This window comes from Triturus cristatus, chromosome 4_2 (assembly GCF_964204655.1).
Source record: "Triturus cristatus chromosome 4_2, aTriCri1.1, whole genome shotgun sequence".
Classification (NCBI taxonomy): domain Eukaryota; kingdom Metazoa; phylum Chordata; class Amphibia; order Caudata; family Salamandridae; genus Triturus; species Triturus cristatus.
In genome coordinates, this window is record NC_140586.1 from 958,028,899 (window position 1) to 958,045,235 (window position 16,337).

Sequence of the window (16,337 nt, forward strand, 5' to 3'; positions counted from 1 at the left end):
CTAGAACTAGTAGTCGACACCGAACGGTAACTGTACCGACGAAAACTATAGGCCTTTTGGCCTAAAACTAAGTATTCCGAAGTTGAGCTAAGATAGTTGCATCCGAACCCAATGGCGGAAAAAAACAATCTGGGGATGGAGAGGATGCCCATGCGCACTGTGGTCCAGGGGAGGAGTCACCCATCTCAGGATACTTCGAAGACTCTTCCAGGACAACAATGTGCAATCATCCGGACCCAACACTAGGCGGCGATCTATGCATAGATATGAATTCAGCAGCCCACATGCCTCGAACGTGAGGTTTCTGTTTTATTAATTGGGATGAGACGGAACGTAATTACGGAGCAGAGTTTTAACCGAGTTTTTGTTCAGCTCTTCATATTTCCGCGTAGTGGTACTCTGCCAACTATGCCCACCCTTAGTTCTATGGCTAAACTGATCTCATACTGTAAGCCGTTGGCATTCTGTTCATTGTAATGCCCAAACATTCCACCCTCTAAAGACCTAACAAAGTTAAAACTGATATTATTATCAAAGGAAACTGAACGTTTATTAATCTTGAACAACAAACTGATCTAGAATGTGAGGTAATTTATCAGACCCTGATCCAGTAGGAGAGATATATTCAACTGCCTAAGTTTTGGCCATGCGGGACAGGTTGCATAAGGCTTCAAAGACATAAAAATGGAGTGTTATCTGTGATGGCAGTTTCACTAAAGTTACATTTAAAAAAAATTAAATAAGGAGTTCTGGAGTAGCTGAGTAACATATAATTCACATATTCTACCAAAGTAACTAGGAAAATAAATCTTGCATCAGTAATCAGTTCCTCTGTTCTTCTTGTAAAACACGTACCCTACAGAACTGAAACCCTCTCTTCTTACATGAAACCCGCTGGAATAATTCCTTTTCTGAATAAATATTTGAAATCTTTATCATTTCACTCCTCCTGGACTCCCCGAAGACGTCTGCAGCCTCTGAATGCAGCCCCCTCAACCGCGACTGCTCTGATAAGGAAAACCCCACACCTAAAGACACCCCTGCATCCATCGCCCCTGGGCCTTGGAGAAGAGGACCAAAGGTGTCCCCTTGTCCCTGAGCATCGCAAGGCCTGAGCCACATGCTAAGGCCTGAGCGGACTAATTGAAGAATACATAAAGTCACTGCCAGAGCTAGCAGACAAATGGGATCTCAAGGCTGAGGATGTAGACGGCAGGTCACAAAGAAATAACCTATCCTTTGCGAGCTTCCTGGAGAGGGGGGGGGGATCTTTGCCGGAGTGATTTCTGGAGGAGTGGATTGTGGACATTTTGAAATCCAAGAGACGGTCAAGATGTTTCTTAATGGAAAGAGAGACTACACTCCCTACCCCCACTCCTCCAGCCCTCTCACCTGCCACCTGGACAAGCTGGGGCAATGAATGCCAGGTTTCTTAATTATAGGGATAGGGACTTTGTAGGAAGCTGGGTACTTGTTGCAGTACCCCCTCCCCCCCACACATGTTTTGCCTCATATTTGATGCACCTTTGACTGAAGTTTGCTGGGTTCCTGCTAACCAGGTCTTCAGTACCATAGTTCTTTCCCTAAAATGCACAATTGGTCACCCATTTGGCAAAACCGTTAGCTACCACTGTAAGTCCCTAGTATGTGGTACTCTGGTACCTAGGGCCTGAGGTACTAAAGAGGGTCCCTATGGGCAGCAGCACGACTTGTGCCCGGCCGCCCCGTCCTGCTGATGGTGTACTGCTGGTGCTATCTTGGACCTTGCCCACCACTCACCTTAACTCCTGAAAGTCGATGTACTGTATACCTGTTTGCAGAACTTGCTCTTCCTTCCATAGGATAACATTGCAGAGCTCTAAAATTGCACTGTGTCCACTTTTTTAAGTGAAAAGAATTTATATTGAAAAACATACTTAACTGAACAATTTTACTCTGATGCCTAAACATATATAAAGATACTTGTTATTTTTATAAACTGGTGCGGCTCTCCTTCTTGAGTCGTGTTGTCATGTACTAATCATTGTGTGTATTTTGCAAATGCCTTGCACCCCTCTGTGTTAAGCCGAAGGCTGCTCGACCACACTGCCCCCTAATAGAGCACTTTGGGATTGCATAGCAAGCCCCTCGCCACTCATAAGGGAACTCCTGGACTCTTTACATGATATATCAGAGTTTTGATACATCACATAAAGAGCCAGCTTCCTACAGACTTAAACCTAGAACATGTATGAACTTGTAGCTCGGTTGGGTGCTGTAAAGTACTTGAACACCTTGGATCTGACCCGTGGGTTTTGGCAGATCGCTTTGCACTAAATGCTAAGGAGAAGACTGTATTCTCTACGCCAGAGGGGCTGTATCAGTTTACCGTGATGCCCTTTGGGTTCAAGAATGCTCCTGCTACTTTTCAGCACCTGGTCATGTTCTCGCAGGGTTGGAAGAGTTCTGTGTGGCTTACCTGGATGATATTGCAGTGTTTAGCAATTCATGGAAAGACCACCAGAAGCACCAAGGAGAGTTGATGGCTGGGATACAAGAGGATAAACTGACCATAGAGGCAAACAAGTGTCGAGTGGGGCAGTCCTCTGTAGTCTTCCTTGGGCATTAGGTGGAGAACGGGAAGATTTGCCCACTGGATGCCAAGATTCAGTCTGTGATGGAGTGGGAGGTGACCACTACCCAGACTGAAGTGAGGGCCTTTCTTTGACTCACCGGTTAAGACAGGAGCTTTGTGGCTAACTAAGGAAGTATTGTAGTCCCATTGACTGCTCTGATCTCTAGGGAGCAGCCCATACAAGTAACATGGACTTCAGAGCGTCACAGGGCATTTGAGGAGCTGAAGAAGGCACTATGCACTGCACTAGTGCTAAAAGCACCTGACCACAGTCAGCCTTTCATTGCACAGAAGGAAGACTCCGGCAAAGGAGCTGTATTAGCTCACCTGGATGACAAACGTAGAGAGTGTCCAGCAGCCTTTATGAGTAGGAGATTACTAACCAGAGAGCAGAACTGGGCGCTACTGAGAAGGAGTGCTTTCCCGTAGAGTGGGCCTTCTGTAAGTTCCGCCCTTATCTGTTTGGCACTAAGTTTGGGGTGCAGACAGATAATAAGGTATTGAAATGGCTGATGCTAGGAAGGGAGAGAATCCCAAGTTCCTGTGATGGTCTATTTCTTTGCAAACTGAGCAGAAATATGGCAGTGGTTATTACGGGACTCAGAGACACGGTGCTTCTGTTCATATAAGAAGGCAGGATGGGGATACCCTGAACCCCTAGCACTCCTGCCCCATGTTACAACAGGAACATGCACATTTAAGGAAGTGAAGCATGCATGCTCTCGCTGTACCATGCAAGTGTAGCTTGTGCGGCGGTACGCTGGAGTCCTGTGAGAAAAATTTAATCAATCCGAAAATGTGGGTTGGGGGATTTCAAGGGTCATTTGGCGACCTCCTGTGTGGCTACAGGGACACAAAAGGCAGCAAGTGGCCTTTTCTTGAAAGTACCCCACTGACCAGTGGAAACTTCCTAAAATTATATTTTGAATATATTTAATTAAAAAAATCTGACTTTAGATTTCACTGTTATTAAATATAAAATAGGTGCTTGAATGGCGTTTGCAGCTGGTATAGCTCACAAGTTATATGTACGTTGTACTTTGACTTTTCTTATGTAGCAGTCCTAGGCTGATCAGTGATAATGTGGTTTTGGGCCCAGTTACTAGGTTAACATTCCATTTCTAATGTCACACATGTTCAACTATTACATATTATACACACTATCTTGTGAGCAGCAAGGTGCTCTTAGAGGTGACTTATTTAATATTTAAACTAAGGTTTTACAAATGGGGAAACAAAAATGGTAAGCTCCTTTAGTGGCTAGCATCCCGCCCCTTAGCTAATAGGATAATTCCCGAAATAGTGGATGCAGACGGTAACACACAACAGGCGCCGGAGGTGGTTGCCCCGACATTTGCATCCTACAACAAACATCTCTATTCCGGTGCGCGGTACACGGGCACAAACTCTAGGTCAGACTTCCTGCAGGATGTTTCACTCCTGAGACTGTCTGAGACGGATACTCAATTGCTGGATCAGCACCTCACGTGGGCGAAAATTAGCCAGGACATCTCGACTCTGGCCACGGGCAAGACTCCAGGCCCCGATGGCTACCCAGTGGAGTACTATTTGGCATTCAGAGTGCTTCTGACGCCACACCTTCAGGCGCTATATATGGAGGCAACGGAGAAGGGAGGCTTCCGGCGAGACATCGAATTGGCGACAATCGTGGTCATCCTTAAAAAGGACCCTCTTCTCCACTTGGTGTCAGCCTACCGCCCGATCTTTCTTATAAATAACGAAGTAAAACATTATGTCACTATTCATGCGTCCCGCTTTAAGAGAATAATTGCGATCCTAATACATCCTGATCAATGCGGGTTCATGCCCCGCCATAGTACGAGGCATTGCCTGACACGTTTGCATGTGGCTTTGGCTCACCGCCATTTCCTCCCGCCATACCTGGCCCTCTTGTTGATAGACTTTGAGAAGGCCTTTGATACGGTGGATTGGTGCTACCTCGAAGCCATACTATCATGCAGGCTTCGGCCCATCCTTCAGTGGACTCTGGAAGGCTTTATATTCCGATCCATCGACCCGGGTCCTGACCACCGGGGTACTGTCAGAAGAATCCTGCATAAGCTGTGGACCGAGGCAGGGCTGTGCCCTATTCCCCTTACTTTTTGTGTTAGCTATAGAACCTTTGGCCCGACTCATTAGATGCAATACTCAAATCCAGGGATGGCGATGGAACACGTCCCACGAAGAACGCATTGCCTTATATGCGGACGACGTACTCCTATTCATGGAAGACCCCGCTCGTACAGGCTCCCGATGCATGCAAATCTTTAAATTCTAGGGTGAAGCTTCAGGACTGAAAATTAACTGGGCCAAATCCATGCTGGTTCCGCTCCACATCTCCCGGGATTGCATGGAGTGGCAAACGAACATTCCAGTCAGATGTCTGAGCTTTTGCTACTTGGGGATCTGGGTGCCAATACACTTGGAACTTACCTGATCCCTTAACATGGCCCCACTACTTAAAAGATCCTACGGCAGTAGTTCCGCGCCCTGGATAAAACGTTGATCTTGTTCCTTTGGGGGAATTCAAGGTCATGAATGGCGCTGGCCGACTGCCAAATAGCTCCATATGATTGGGGAATGATTAATCTCTACCTCTATTATATAGCCACACGTCTATTGGTGATCGACGACTGGTTTTCAGGAGTGTGGGCAGACCCGGCATAACAACCAGAGCTTGAGAAGATGGGATTAATGCAGATCCAAGTGATGCTTCAAGGCTCGCCAATCCCTCCTCATATTCCTGCTGTCAACAAATCAGTCATCCTAGCCTGGCGCTGCGCACTCCGTTATACCCGCTGGGATGCTAAAGTCGCACTGCAAACACCCTTGTGGCAGGGTACGTGGGTGGAAGAGGTGGCGTGGTTGGAGGGATTCAAGAAGTGGGACATTATCGGTGTTGGACAGGCCTCACAGACGGCTCGCGCCCTCCCCGCTCGACAAGGCCAGGACTCCGGGCCACCTGGCATAACCCCGCGACCAGCACCTGTACCCTGTCCCCCGACGGACCCTCTGCCCTCGGACCCCTACTCATCACGGGGTCCAGCCCCACCGGCTTTCCCGGCCGGGTCAAGCCGCCATCTTGGACCCTGTACCACGCGGCCGCCTGGCCTCCCCTCGACCCTAACCCCGGGCCTGGCCGGCCCCGACATCCCGGCACCACTATCCACCCAGGAGGTGAGCGGACCACTTGGCAGGTCAATGGGAGACCGAAGTGTCAAGGGCTCTCCCCCGCCAGGTGCCGATCGCTCCCAGCTCCCCCGGGCACTGGCTCCACCCCCTGCTGGGTGTCTGGACACCTTCATCCCGGACCCTCCGACCTCCAAGTGCGAGGGTCCGGACATCAAAGGGCACCAGCCCTATAACTGAGGCAGCTCCGGAGCAGGAAGGCAGTTGTATCCTGGAGTCGAGAGACACCGAGTGAACTCAACCCTGACGGTCTACTGGCGCTGCCGTAGCCCGCTCTTGTGAACCATCGTCCTGCCTGCTGGCGCTGCCGCGGCCTTCTGCAACCTTCATCTTCCTGGGACCTGCTGGCGCTGCCGCGGCCCGTTGTACCGACCATCCTCACCGGGACCTGCTGGCGCTGCCGCGGCCCTCTGCAACCTTCATCTTCCTGGGACCTGCTGGCGCTGCCGCGGCCCGTTGTAACGACCATCCTCACCGGGACCTGCTGGCGCTGCCGCGGACCGTTCATCTTCCAGGGACCTGCTGGCGCTGCCGCGGCCCGTTGTATCGACCATCCACACCGGGACCTGCTGGCGCTGCCGCGGCCCATACCACCTAACCACCAAGCTCGAGGATTGTGAGCTCATCACCATCTCATCCGAATTACCTGATTGGTAAATAGACTGTCCCGCTACCCCCTTCCCTACCTTACGAGACTCTAATCGAGGGGACCCCTGAGTCCAGACCTCCTTGTACCATTTTACCGTACCTTAAACAAGTGCCTATAAAGATCACTGAACCTTATCCGTGTGTGATATCTGTCTGTGGGGGGGAAGTTACTTGTCTGTACGATCGCTGGAGACGGCTCTCCCCGGAGACCTCTCCTCCTGACCCCGGCCGACCCTCCCGGTCCATCTACCTTTTCTAACATTGGTGGCCAGCGGCGCGATCCGAATCAACGCGTAATCGTACAGAGAGTAGCTCACCCCACGACAAAGCACGATGTCGACCAAAGATAGCAGCTCCACCGAGAAGTTCCAAATGGAGAAACTAGAGGAGTACAACCACCGCGAACTGAGACAATTTTGCATAGAACTTGGCATTGCTACCACTGGCCTGAGTACCAAGGATGACCTAAAGCACGCCCTTGAGTCGTGGACAGAAACGGGGGTCGCAAGACCCTCCGACCAAAGCAGCGTCACACCAGACCAAAACAGCGTTACACCAGAGGGGAACGCCACGACTCCCGAGGAACGGGGAACGGGCCTCTCACCGGAGGAGATACGAGAAAGAGACAGAGTCAGACTGCACGAATTAGAGATGGCACGACTCAAGATGGATGGGGAGCTCAAGTTAGCTGAACAGAAACTCAACCTCGAGCATATGCGGATTCGAGAGGAGCGAGAAGAAAAACAGAGACAGAGAGAGCTGGAAGAGAAAAAGATAACGCTCGAGCACGAGCGCCAATTGGCAGAGATAGAACTGCGCAAACAGCATAAGGACTTGGGGGTGCCTGAAAGACCACACACCCCGGGACCAACTGAGAAAAAAGTTCACATCCCCAAGGATGTGGTCCGCGAGTATGTCCGAGAAGACGACATACAACAATGGTTTAAGGCCTATGAGATCGCAATGACCTCCCACCGGATCGACCGGAGTGATTGGGGAGCCGGACTTTGGGGGAGATTTATCAACGAGGGTCGCGATGCCCTGCTGCAGCTCCCCGATCACCAAATGTCGTCCTACGACCACATGAAGGCTGCCCTCCTCACCCGCTACGGCCTCACGCCCGAGATGTACCGCCAGAGGTTCAGGGATTGCACCCGGATCCCAGGTACCACTTGGGTGGAATACGTGAACTATTTCAGCCGGGCCTTCGAGGGTTGGATCAAGGGAAGTCAGGTCACCACCTACGAACAGCTCTTCAACCTCATGGTATGGGAACACCTGTCAAACAACTGCTTCGTCGAGCTCCGGCAGCATCTACTCGACAGTAAGCTGACTGACCCCCGGCAGCTCGCCGCCGAAGCTGACCGGTGGGAGAGCACCCGAGTGGGCCGGAAAGGGCCACACGACCAGAACAGAAGCAACCAAGGCCAGCACCGTCCTCGGGGAGGAGGAGGAGGCCAGGGGCGGGGGAGAGACGCCTTGCCAGCAACAACCGTGGCCAGCACCCCGCCGCCGGCCGGCCGGGGCAACCCCCCGTTGCGGCCTGGGTACCGAGCCAACGTCACGTGCCACAGATGCCAGCGACTAGGCCACTACGCCAACGATCCGAACTGCCCGCTGAACCAAACGCCCAAACCCCGCCAGGTAGCTGCCGCTGCCCTGGGGGAGGAGCAGTCGTTGGAGGGTCCCGAGGAGTGTGAGCCGGACCAGCAAGGGTGGGAACCGGCCGCCATGGTCCTGGCATGCTTAGGGGGAAGAGACATGGTTCCGCGGGCTCCCCTACCCGCCAACACCAGGAAATACGGTCAGTGGGTGACCATTAATGGACAGAGAGCTGAGGCCTTGCGCGACACCGGCGCCAGCGTGACGGCCGTCCGCTGTCACCTGGTGAAGCCCGAGCAGATCTTGCCGAACATTCTCTGCCCCGTCCGCTCGGCAGATAACTCTGAAAGCATGTGCAAGATGGCCTGCGTCCCGTTTGAATGGGGAGGGGTCTCCGGCCTACTGAAAGTGACGGTCCGGGACGATGCCCCCGTGGACTGCCTCCTGGGGAATGACCTCGAGAGTTCCCCGTGGGCCACCGTCGAGAGAAGAGAGCACTTGGGGATGCTGGGCCTCCCGGACTGGGCCTGCATAACCACCCGATCCATGGCCGGCCGGGCCGCCCCCCGATCAGAAGAAACCGAATGGCCGGCACCTCCGCCCCCGGTTGCCCCCGTAGAGGACAACGGCGAGGCCGACCTCCCAGACCCGGCCCCCGAAGAAAACGCGCAACCCCAGGACCTTCCGGATCTGGCTCAGTGGCGGCAAGAAGGGGGGCCCACCCAAGAACAGTTCCGCCAGGAGCAAAAGACCTGTCCCTCCCTCGAGGGACTTCGCCAACAAGCCAGCACCCAAGCCGCCGGGGACACCACCGGAACCCACTGGGTCTACTGGGATAACGACCTGCTCTACAGCGAGCAAAGAATCGCCGAGCTGGGGGCCAGTCGAGTTCTGGTGGTACCGCTCCGCTTCCGAGACTTTCTACTCAACCTAGCCCACGATGTCCCCCTGGCTGGGCACCTGGGCCAAGATAAAACGTACAGTCGACTGGTGACCCACTTTTTCTGGCCAAAAATGAGGAATGACGTCCTGAACCACTGCCGATCGTGCCCCACATGCCAAGCAAGCGGGAAGAGTGGCCGGAAGCTTAAGGCTCCTCTACAACCCTTCCCGGTGGTCACCACCCCGTTCGAGAGGGTGGGGATAGACATTGTGGGGCCGCTGGACCCTCGCACGGCACAAGGACACAGGTTCATCTTGGTACTAGTGGACCATGCCACCCGCTATCCCGAGGCGGTGCCCCTACGGACCGTGACCGCTCCAGTGGTTGGCCGGGCCCTGATGGGGATCTTCTCCCGGGTAGGCTTCCCCCGAGAAGTCGTCAGCGACCGAGGTACGAACTTCATATCGAAGTACATGAAGTCCCTCTGGCAACAATGCGGGGTCACATACAGATTCACGACCCCCTATCACCCCCAAGGAAACGGACTAGTGGAGCGGTTCAACCGCACTCTCAAAGGGATGATTGGGGGATTGGAAGAGCCTCTCCGTCGCCAGTGGGATGTACTGCTCCCGTGCCTCCTCTTCGCCTACCGAGAAGTACCCCAGAAGTCCCTCGGCTTTAGCCCCTTTGAACTCCTATACGGACACCCTGTGCGAGGGCCCCTCAGCCTCGTGAAGGAGGGCTGGGAGTTGGCCCCCCTAACGACCCCTCCAGACGTCTTCAAATACCTCCTGGCCTTACGAAACCAGACCCGGCGCTTCAGGGAGATTGCCAAGGCGAACCTCGAGGCCAGCCAGGAAGACATGAGGAGGTGGTATGACCACAATGCCTCCTCCGTGGAATTCGAGCCGGGGCAGCAAGTATGGGTAATGTCCCCCACCGAACCGTGTGCCCTGCAAGATAAGTGGACGGGGCCCTTCAAAGTGGTCGAGCGCAAAAGCCCCGTCACTTATCTCATCGACCTGGGGACCTCCCGGAACCCCCTTCGGGTCCTCCACACCAACCGGCTCAAACCGCACTTTGTGCGCTCCGAACTAAGCCTCTTGATGGCTACGGACAGTGGCACAGAAGAAGACTCCGAGCCCCTCCCGGATCTCCTGAAGACTCAAGAGAAGGACGGGTCCGTGGATGGGGTCCGGCTCTCTGACGCCCTCACTACGGAGCAACGACAGGACTGCCGGGACCTCCTGCTGCAGTACGCTGCCCTGTTCTCCCTCACCCCCGGGGTCACCCCCTGGTGTTTGCACGACGTAGACACCGGGGACAGTCCCCCTGTCCGGCACCGGGCCTACCGCGTACCAGATCGGGTACGGGCCTGCATACAGGAGGAAGTGGCCAAGATGCTCACGATCGGGGTCATCGAGCCCTCGGACAGTCCCTGGGCCAGCCCGGTCGTACTAGTCCCCAAAGCCGCTGCCCCCGGCACCGCACCTGAACTGAGATTCTGCGTCGACTACCGGGGCTTGAACGCTGTCACCCGGACCGACGCCCATCCCATCCCCCGAGCAGACGAGCTGATCGACCGGCTGGGGGCCGCCCGCTACCTTAGTATCTTCGACCTAACGGCGGGCTACTGGCAAATCGGCCTCACACCCAGGGCTCAGGAACGGTCGGCCTTCTCCACCCCCGATGGCCACTATCAATTTAAGGTCATGCCCTTTGGCATGAAGAATGCCCCCGCCACGTTCCAACGCCTTGTGAACCAGGTCTTGGCGGGGCTTGAAGACTTCAGCGCTGCCTACCTGGACGATATCGCTGTGTACAGCCGCCACTGGTCCGACCACCTCCGTCACCTCCAAGAGGTCCTACAAGCCCTCCAGCGGGCCGGCCTCACCATTAAGGCCGGCAAGTGCCAGATTGGCCAAGGGTCTGTGACCTACCTTGGGCACCAAGTGGGGAGCGGGCTGGTGGCCCCCCTACAACTTAAGATTGCTGCCATCCAGTCCTGGCAGCCCCCCGTCACCCAGACCGAGGTCCGAGCCTTCTTGGGGCTCACCGGCTACTACCGGCGGTTCGTGAAGGAATACGGCAGCATCGTGGGGCCCCTCACGGGTCTCACATCCAAGAACCAGCCAAAGCGGGTCAATTGGACTCCTGACTGTCAAGCGGCCTTCGAGGAGCTGAAGGCCGCCCTGTGCACCGCCCCGGTGCTCCAGGCCCCCGATTACAGTCGGGAGTTTGTGGTGCAGACCGACGCCTCCGACCACGGCATCGGAGCCGTCCTCTCTCAGTTGAACCTCGAAGGTCAGGACCAGCCGGTGGCCTTCATCAGTCGACGTCTCCTGGCCCGAGAACAGCGTTGGAGCACCATCGAGAGGGAAGCCTTCGCAGTGGTGTGGGCCCTCAAAAAGCTCCGGCCCTATCTCTTCGGTACCCACTTCCGGGTACAGACCGACCATCGACCCCTGCAATGGCTGATGCAGATGCGGGGGGAGAACCCAAAACTCTTGCGCTGGTCCATTTCCCTGCAGGGAATGGACTTCACTGTGGAGCACCGACCGGGCCGAGACCACGCCAACGCGGATGGCCTGTCCCGCTTTTTCCGCCTCGACGAAGAGAGTCCCCAAGGGGATGGGTGACTCTCCCCGCCTTCAGCTGGGGGGGACGCATGTTGGACAGGCCTCACAGACGGCTCGCGCCCTCCCCGCTCGACAAGGCCAGGACTCCGGGCCACCTGGCATAACCCCGCGACCAGCACCTGTACCCTGTCCCCCGACGGACCCTCTGCCCTCGGACCCCTACTCATCACGGGGTCCAGCCCCACCGGCTTTCCCGGCCGGGTCAAGCCGCCATCTTGGACCCTGTACCACGCGGCCGCCTGGCCTCCCCTCGACCCTAACCCCGGGCCTGGCCGGCCCCGACATCCCGGCACCACTATCCACCCAGGAGGTGAGCGGACCACTTGGCAGGTCAATGGGAGACCGAAGTGTCAAGGGCTCTCCCCCGCCAGGTGCCGATCGCTCCCAGCTCCCCCGGGCACTGGCTCCACCCCCTGCTGGGTGTCTGGACACCTTCATCCCGGACCCTCCGACCTCCAAGTGCGAGGGTCCGGACATCAAAGGGCACCAGCCCTATAACTGAGGCAGCTCCGGAGCAGGAAGGCAGTTGTATCCTGGAGTCGAGAGACACCGAGTGAACTCAACCCTGACGGTCTACTGGCGCTGCCGTAGCCCGCTCTTGTGAACCATCGTCCTGCCTGCTGGCGCTGCCGCGGCCTTCTGCAACCTTCATCTTCCTGGGACCTGCTGGCGCTGCCGCGGCCCGTTGTACCGACCATCCTCACCGGGACCTGCTGGCGCTGCCGCGGCCCTCTGCAACCTTCATCTTCCTGGGACCTGCTGGCGCTGCCGCGGCCCGTTGTAACGACCATCCTCACCGGGACCTGCTGGCGCTGCCGCGGACCGTTCATCTTCCAGGGACCTGCTGGCGCTGCCGCGGCCCGTTGTATCGACCATCCACACCGGGACCTGCTGGCGCTGCCGCGGCCCATACCACCTAACCACCAAGCTCGAGGATTGTGAGCTCATCACCATCTCATCCGAATTACCTGATTGGTAAATAGACTGTCCCGCTACCCCCTTCCCTACCTTACGAGACTCTAATCGAGGGGACCCCTGAGTCCAGACCTCCTTGTACCATTTTACCGTACCTTAAACAAGTGCCTATAAAGATCACTGAACCTTATCCGTGTGTGATATCTGTCTGTGGGGGGGAAGTTACTTGTCTGTACGATCGCTGGAGACGGCTCTCCCCGGAGACCTCTCCTCCTGACCCCGGCCGACCCTCCCGGTCCATCTACCTTTTCTAACAATCGGTATCTCCCAAATCAGAAATGTCTGGTGGGGAGGCCAACTCCGAACGTTTTAAGACCTACAACACACATACTCCATCAACATCATTCAATTTCACAAATACCTGCAGCTTCGATACAAATAGCCAGGGGCTCCACAATTCCAGAGTTTAGTCCCTTAGAAGCGAAAGTACTTATGGGGGAATTGGGAAAGGGAGGGGTTTCCCAGATCTATAAATCCCTCATCAATAACTCCCCCACCCCGTTAGCTCACTTGGGGACCCGATGGGAACGATGGCTCGGACTTATGGAAGACGAAGACTGGAGGGAATTCCTTGTGGCCCCCCGGGTGCCCACCATCTCAGCCAGACTGAGAATGATCCAACTCTACTACCTCCATTGTGCATACCTCACCCTAGCCAGGCTATACCGAGCAGGACGTCTACCACCCCCGAGATGCCCACGATGTAAGAGGAGCCCGCAGACTTTTATCACATGACTGGTCCTGTGCCCTCGTATCAAAATACTGGGCGGAATTGGTCGTGAACTGAGTGGATTAATAGGATGGGAGTTCCACTCATGTCCAAGTCCTGCTCCTGGGGATCATGGGAGGGTATATGGGGTTCCAGGGCAGACAAAGCATTTCTGGGTACTGCTTCTGTGGTGGCCAAAAGGGACAAAGTGATCAAATGGAAGAGCCCTATCCCCCCACAATCACCCAATGGAGGACAGGCTTAGATTGGTGCGCCACGCAGCAACAACCAGTACATATGGTTTGGGATGTCCAGCTAAATACAAACGAGTGTGGGGCAAATGGTTTGGACTGATGGAATGATTAGGCGAGGCAGGGTCCTGAGGAGTTACAAATCCTGATTCTCTGTTTGACTGTAAATGTGAATCAATAAGTGAAGTATGGGCGGGTAGCCCGACATATCCAACGTGGTCCGTGTTAAGCCAAGGCGACCTATCAACATGAACTGTCGTGTCTAATTTGTGTCTGTTGAAACCCAATAAATTTTGAGTATGAAGAAAAAAAAAAGGTTTTCCTACAGGTCTAAACAGTGATTTTGACAGGGGTTCATGGGGAGTTTGGGAATCCGTGGAGGAGAGGGAACAGGACCTTGCCACAGACCAGGCCTTACAGCCAATACCACGCCGACACACACCCGAAGAATGTGCGCAACAGGGAACTTGGCACCAATGGGGTTGGCTGCAGCAGCTGTGTTCAGCAGGGGAGTCCGTGAATATGATGAAAATAAAACAGAAATGTCTTTAGGCCTTTTATGGGTGACCCAGAAGACAAGCTGGTGAATTGTCCGGCACCTTCTATTTCTTGACCAGTCTAGAAACCACTGCTGTAAGTGTGGTTGGGGTTCTCATCAGCTTCTCTTCCTCCTACCAGATGTGATCCACTAGAGAAACAGGGTTTACTTGTCTCTTTGCAAGCTCTTTAAAGTCATACAGACACAGCCATTTTGCATGAGTGCCATAGGGCGCTCACATCTGTTTACAGCACTATCAATCAGGGTATGAGAGTTACTAATGTTGTCCAGTGTTGAATCAATCGGAGGAGGTGTTGGTGCAACTGCCACCAGCAGACGATAGTCATCCCACTCATCTCCTCTCGGTTTACTTGAGCTAGGCAATTCGCCGACCTTGTGCCCTAACATACCTTTAACCTGTGCACTCGCCATGCATCACTAATTACTTCCAGTATTCCATCCCTCATGACATGTTCTATGACATCATTGATGGCAACTCTGCATGGCGGAACGCGAGTTATGGTTACTTTAGAGCACGAGTTAGAGTTACTTGTATATTTCAGTGGTTTTCTTTATTTCAAACGGTCTCTTAACTGACATATTCACCTAACTGTAACGTCTCTTTAACCTTTATTTTTTCACTGGAAAAAATATATATAATATCTTATATATCTATAAACATCTATAGCTACATGTATGTATATTTTCATTTTCCTCCATTGAAACTGATGTCAAATTTGCCAAAATTCTGCTATAATAACTGTGGTAACAATGCTTCCTTAAACCACCCCCAACAGTTCGCAAGGACACGTACAAGCAGGTATTATTTCTCAGATACACAAAACTTGTTACATTGTCCAATATCTTGTAACTAACCACATGTTCCCATGCTCACCTGGAGTCCGCTCCTCAGGTGCTGTTGTTGCCTGAACACACGATTCCTCCTTTGGTCTTGGGCACAGTGAAAACACTGCTGTTATACGTGGAACCCCTGAAAAGAGGAGACACACCATATATAACTGCATTATAGAATGACAAAAGAAACACAATCAGTTGAGAAATCTGTGAAGTGTAACTAAAAAGCAACTATCTGACTGGGGCCTTTAAACATGAGCTGTAAAATGGAAAACATAGGTGAGTGACGTCACAATGTACATAGCAGAAAATAATAAATCCCAAACTCTGTGAGCACAACTAAACTGCAACTACATCACCGGTGGCCATGGCAGACACAACAGAGAGGTAGCAGTTTCTTAGGAGCATACAAAAATCTGCAAAAAGCAGTTAACAGAAAACTATTATATTAAACTTCATTTCGGAAAAATTGATCTATGAAGCACTTTTTTAGAGGCGAGTCATTGGTTATGTGACATTTAGGCCAGGGGAAAAAGGAAGAACCTGAATGGAGTAGAAAAAACATTAGGAGAACCTGAACTTCCTCCCTGGTGTGGTGCACGTCCATTGGCCTTCACTAGGGGGCCCCCTTTAAACCTCCGGTGCAGAGCACCGGAGATGTTTTTTTAAATTTCCGCGTCTCCCCCCACCCCCCTCCCGCCCATCTGTGACGTCAGCCACCGCGAGGCGGTCTGACGTCACTGATTTCCTCACCAGAGCCGAGGACAGCCGCAGGTAAGGCCGCACTCGACTCTGGTGGGGAAATCGGGCCGAAAACGGCCCCCAGCTTTCAGGGAGGCCTTTTTTTGAAAGGGGAGAGTCTCCTCTTTCAAACAAGGCCTTCCTGAAAGGGCTTCCTGCCTGTGGATTGCGGCAGCGCTGCGATCCATGGGCAGGAAACCCCAATAGACACCAGGGATGTCTGGGGGGGGGGGGGGGTGGGGGGGGGGTTAGGCCCTTGTGAAAATGGTCGACCCTGCCCCCCCACCCCCTGGGCATATTTTTCTTTTTAAAATAACTTTGGCTTTTCCTGGGGGGGCACGACCCCCCCCCCCTCTAAAAGTAGAAAAATATATATATATATTCCCCCCAAAAAAATTGCAGCAAAATTGGCAGGGGGTCGGTCCAAATGGTCAGTGGCAGACCCCCTGTGGGGGCATTTTTTTTTTATAGCCATGTGCTTTCCGTGGGGGCCACAATCGGTCCCCAGGGAAGCCATTACTATAAAAAAAGATAGAGAAAGAGAGATCTCTCTTTCTTTATATAATAAATATAAATATATTACCTACTGGCGGTCGCCAGTAGGTAGTTATAGTTAGGACCCTGTTTCCATAGGAAAACCGCAACATTCTATTTTGAATAACTTTGGCGCCG

The 16,337-nt window shown here is 53.6% G+C and overlaps 1 protein-coding gene across 2 annotated transcripts in view; it reads right to left on the bottom strand.

The window, feature by feature from the left end:
- Positions 1 to 16,337, bottom strand: part of LOC146839113 (uncharacterized) — a 217,371-nt gene that overhangs the window by 63,587 nt on the left and 137,447 nt on the right. For both annotated transcript variants that reach the window (XM_085603105.1, XM_085603104.1), the window contains exon 6: positions 14,965 to 15,060. In XM_085603105.1, coding sequence (XP_085459231.1) covers positions 14,965 to 15,060 — 96 coding nt within the window. The remainder of the gene's footprint in view (positions 1 to 14,964; positions 15,061 to 16,337) is intronic.